General features: G+C 55.6%; 1 protein-coding gene across 1 annotated transcript in view; it reads right to left on the bottom strand.

The window, feature by feature from the left end:
- PIAS4 (protein inhibitor of activated STAT, 4) overlaps positions 1 to 3,509 on the bottom strand; it is a gene marked incomplete at its 3' end in the record, with an annotated part of 15,654 nt that overhangs the window by 342 nt on the left and 11,803 nt on the right. Inside the window, exons 7-8 of the mRNA XM_010141774.1 lie at positions 2,839 to 2,912; positions 2,531 to 2,691 (exon numbers count right to left, since the gene is read on the bottom strand). Of these exons, the coding sequence (XP_010140076.1) occupies positions 2,531 to 2,691; positions 2,839 to 2,912 (235 nt within the window). The remainder of the gene's footprint in view (positions 1 to 2,530; positions 2,692 to 2,838; positions 2,913 to 3,509) is intronic.

Genomic DNA, 3,509 nt, shown 5'->3' with positions numbered 1-3,509 from the left:
GCGGTGCCAGGAGTCGGGGGAGAGCCCCCAGCCACAGGCTGGTTTTACTTCCCAGAATCGAGCACAGGTTCTCACCGCGCAAACCCTCTCCGTCCTTCCTGACGCCGTACCTAAACCAAGAACTAACGTTCTAATTAGGAGCAATTAGAAACGGTCTCGCCTCTTCACCCAGTTTCCCAAGTCTGTGGTGCCGCTTCCAGCCAGACGCCCCACGCCCCATCTAGAGCCATGCCGGGGCCAGTGCAGGTACGTTCGCACCAAGACAGCGGCAAAAGACACAGACTACCCCAGGACATGAGGAAATAAACAATCCAGCGAGCAGCTCTGCCCTTCCTTCCTACTTTTATTTCCCAAAGCCACCACCAGCAGCCACCAAAACAACACATGGAGCCTCCTGCAAGGGGGAAAACCAGGGTCAGCACTGAAAACAGCCCCAGTGCGGGCACCTCGGCATCAGCCTCCTCTTGCTGCAGAGACTAACCAGGACAGAATGAGGCCCTTCCTCTGGCTCACTGTGCTCAAACTGGGGATGTGATTTATTCTGCCCTTATTCACCCCTTCCCTCAAAGCAGAGCTAACAGCAGTGTCCTACAAGGTCCACAGAACTCTGTGGCACACTGGTGGGAGAAGGTTCCTGCTTCCTCCCGGATGCAGCAGGAAGCTCCTTTCCACAGCGGCTCCTGCCATCCAGCGTGACCGCCACGGCTGCAGTTCCAGAAAAGCTGACAAGGCCCAGAGGATCGTCGACTCCAACCAAGTACCTCCTCAGGCGCCTATGCCCCGGTTTTGACTAACAGCATCCAGCGGTGACTGCCAGGTTCCCTCCAGCCCACGTTCAGGGAGGTCTGCAGACCCCCATCCAACAGAACTGGCACGGAAACCCAGTCCTGAGCACTGCTGAGCCTTCACCATTGCTGACCTCCTCCTCCTCGTCCAGGAGAGACACGTGCATTGCTCCCCTGTGGAGGTTCCACAGTCCGCCCCCTCATACTGCTCCCTTCACTCTGAGCAGCCTTGTTCGAGATCTCCAAGGAACAGGATTTTCCTGTCGGTGTTGGCCAGAGGACAAAGCAAACAGGTTATCAACGCCGAGGCTGCTGCAAAGCATCTGAAAAGCCGCAGCTGCTGGATCAAATCAGCACCTACAAATGCAGCAACGCTCCGGATATTTTATAAGCCTGGCCCTGGGCAGATACCACCCAGGCAGAGACTTGTCTGCTCACCCCGCTGCCTCGCGCACCCGGAAAGCTGGATGCACCTGAATGATTCCTCTAAACTCTCCCTGCTTTTGAGGGAACCTGTGGTAGAGGCCAATTATACAAGCTGTGAGGGTGGAGAGCATTTTCCACCATGCAGCTCACAGCACCAGTCCGCAGGGCTGCTCTCGGCTTGGCTGGCACCGCTTCAGAGATCACTGGTCCCGGCCCACGAAGGGTTTCCCTGCGGTCTGAGGCAACAAAGCTGCTTCTGGGCAGTGGGTCAGTGGAGATCAGTGTTCACCGTAATTCCCTCCTTGTTCTTCAATTCATTGTGCTCTTTGCTAGAGATGGACTCTGGAATCCCTATTTCCGGGGTGAGCAGCTTTCTGGCTTGCCTGAGGTGGCCCCTGCTGTCAGCCTACCTCATTCCACAGTTTCCATACAGGTCTGCAACGAGGAGAGGGAGATCTCCTGGTTTTGAGAGGAATCCTCTTGGCACACAGCTGGGGTTTCAAGCTTTCAAGGCTGGTGATGCTCTGAGCACCCCAAGATCCTGCTGCACAGGGATTAACCACCACTGGGTGTCCCCAGAGTAACCAGGGCAGAGCCCAGGAAGACCCACAAAACCTCCATCCTGGACAATAAATCCAAAACAGTTTAACTCTGCCCCTCCTGTGCACCTAAACCCATTGCTTTTTTCTTCTCTAGGCAGGCAGAACACAGGAAGAGCCCTTCCCGAGGCACCTGTCCCATCCCTGACACTACAACATTCACAACAGCCCCACAACTGGGACTGGAACAGGCACCCTGACTGTACAAACCCCTTTCCAAACCCAGCACCTCCTCCTCCCTCTTGGGGCTCTATGTGCAGGACACTGTTTAACAGCTGGCAGAGATCCCCCGATCACATCCACAGCGTGACAGGAGCTGCTTGTGAGCTGATGGGCACCTCACACCGACAAGGGAACGGGAAAAGGTTTCCTATCAAAAACCCCCTTATCAGGTGCTTAAGGAGGAGTTTATTTTCTGCAGCACGATACCGGTCAGCCAAGGTGGCGAGAGGTGCGGGTTCAGCCGCCTGAGGAGAAGAGTGCGGCAGTAAATGCTCCGTTCCCAAAACGCTTTAGTGTAATCCCAAAGCTACGAGCGGCAGACGAACGGTCAAGCCTCGCTCTTGCGCACCACGACAACGAAGGCAGAACATTACACGCCGGCAGAACAAGCTTCCAACTTTGTTTTGAGGAGAACTGCAATCAGATACACAGGCCAAAAGACACGATGCTGTGGCCAGAGAAGAAAGGGGTTGAGGACAGAGAAGGGCACGTACTCACCCGTCGATTATTAGCTGGTCGTAGGGGGCTGGTTTGTCACACACAGGGCACATCCATGTGGGCTTCTTCTCGTTCATCTGTAGGTAGAAGACGGCATCGAAGCACTGCAGATGGGCACAGGTCTCTGCCCGGCACGGCACCGACAGCCGCATCTTCACTAGCTGTTGAAGCAAAGGGCAAAAGATCAGCACTCGAACCCGCGCAGGCTGTCACCAGTCGTCCTCCTGCACCGGAGGGTCCTTAGCTGGTCTGGCAGCAGAACAGGGTTTCTCAACCAAAACAAACTAAAATGTTCTGCAAAGACTTACTGGACAGATCAGGGAGACGCGAACACCCGTCGTGGCGATTTCACTGTCTGGGTCCAGGCGTAGCTTCTCCTTTACTGCAGGAAGAGCAGAGAGCACAAAATGGAACCGCTGCCAACTCAGCCTCAGAAACACGCTAGCACAGGGCACGCAGGTCGCTTTGGCTGCCCACAAGCCGTGTTCCCCACAGGTGACACCCTCTGCCATCACAGACAGAGGATGCCAGAGGCAGAAAGCTGCTGTATCGGACCAGGCTTGTGCAACCTGCAGGGCTCAGTAGAGACGCTGCTGGACCGGCCAAAACCCGCGTGTGTGAGGAGGCAGCTCACGGTCTATGGGCCAGCCAGAGCATTTATTGTATTCACCAGCTGAGGAAGCTCGTGTTTTCTCACAGATCCCCCTTGCCAACAACCCAGGTCTCCCAGCACGTGCTGCCTCTCACCCAGGCACTGCAAATGAAGGGGCTGGGACGGACTTAGGTGCTGGGATGAGGGTGTGTGGCCACATGCTGTCCACTAGCTGTGCTGTTAATGCTCTCAGCCACCCTTCCACCTCTTATCTACACCAAAATCACCCTGAAACCACACTGCTGACCAGCTTCTTTGTGTTGACGTTACACCAAGGCAGCCACCTGGGAGCTCACTTTGTTCCCCTTGGGAGACACCCACACATTT

This window comes from Buceros rhinoceros, unplaced genomic scaffold (genome assembly GCF_000710305.1).
Source record: "Buceros rhinoceros silvestris isolate BGI_N320 unplaced genomic scaffold, ASM71030v1 scaffold1358, whole genome shotgun sequence".
Lineage (NCBI taxonomy): Eukaryota > Metazoa > Chordata > Aves > Bucerotiformes > Bucerotidae > Buceros > Buceros rhinoceros.
This window is presented reverse-complemented; position numbering and strand designations above follow the sequence as displayed.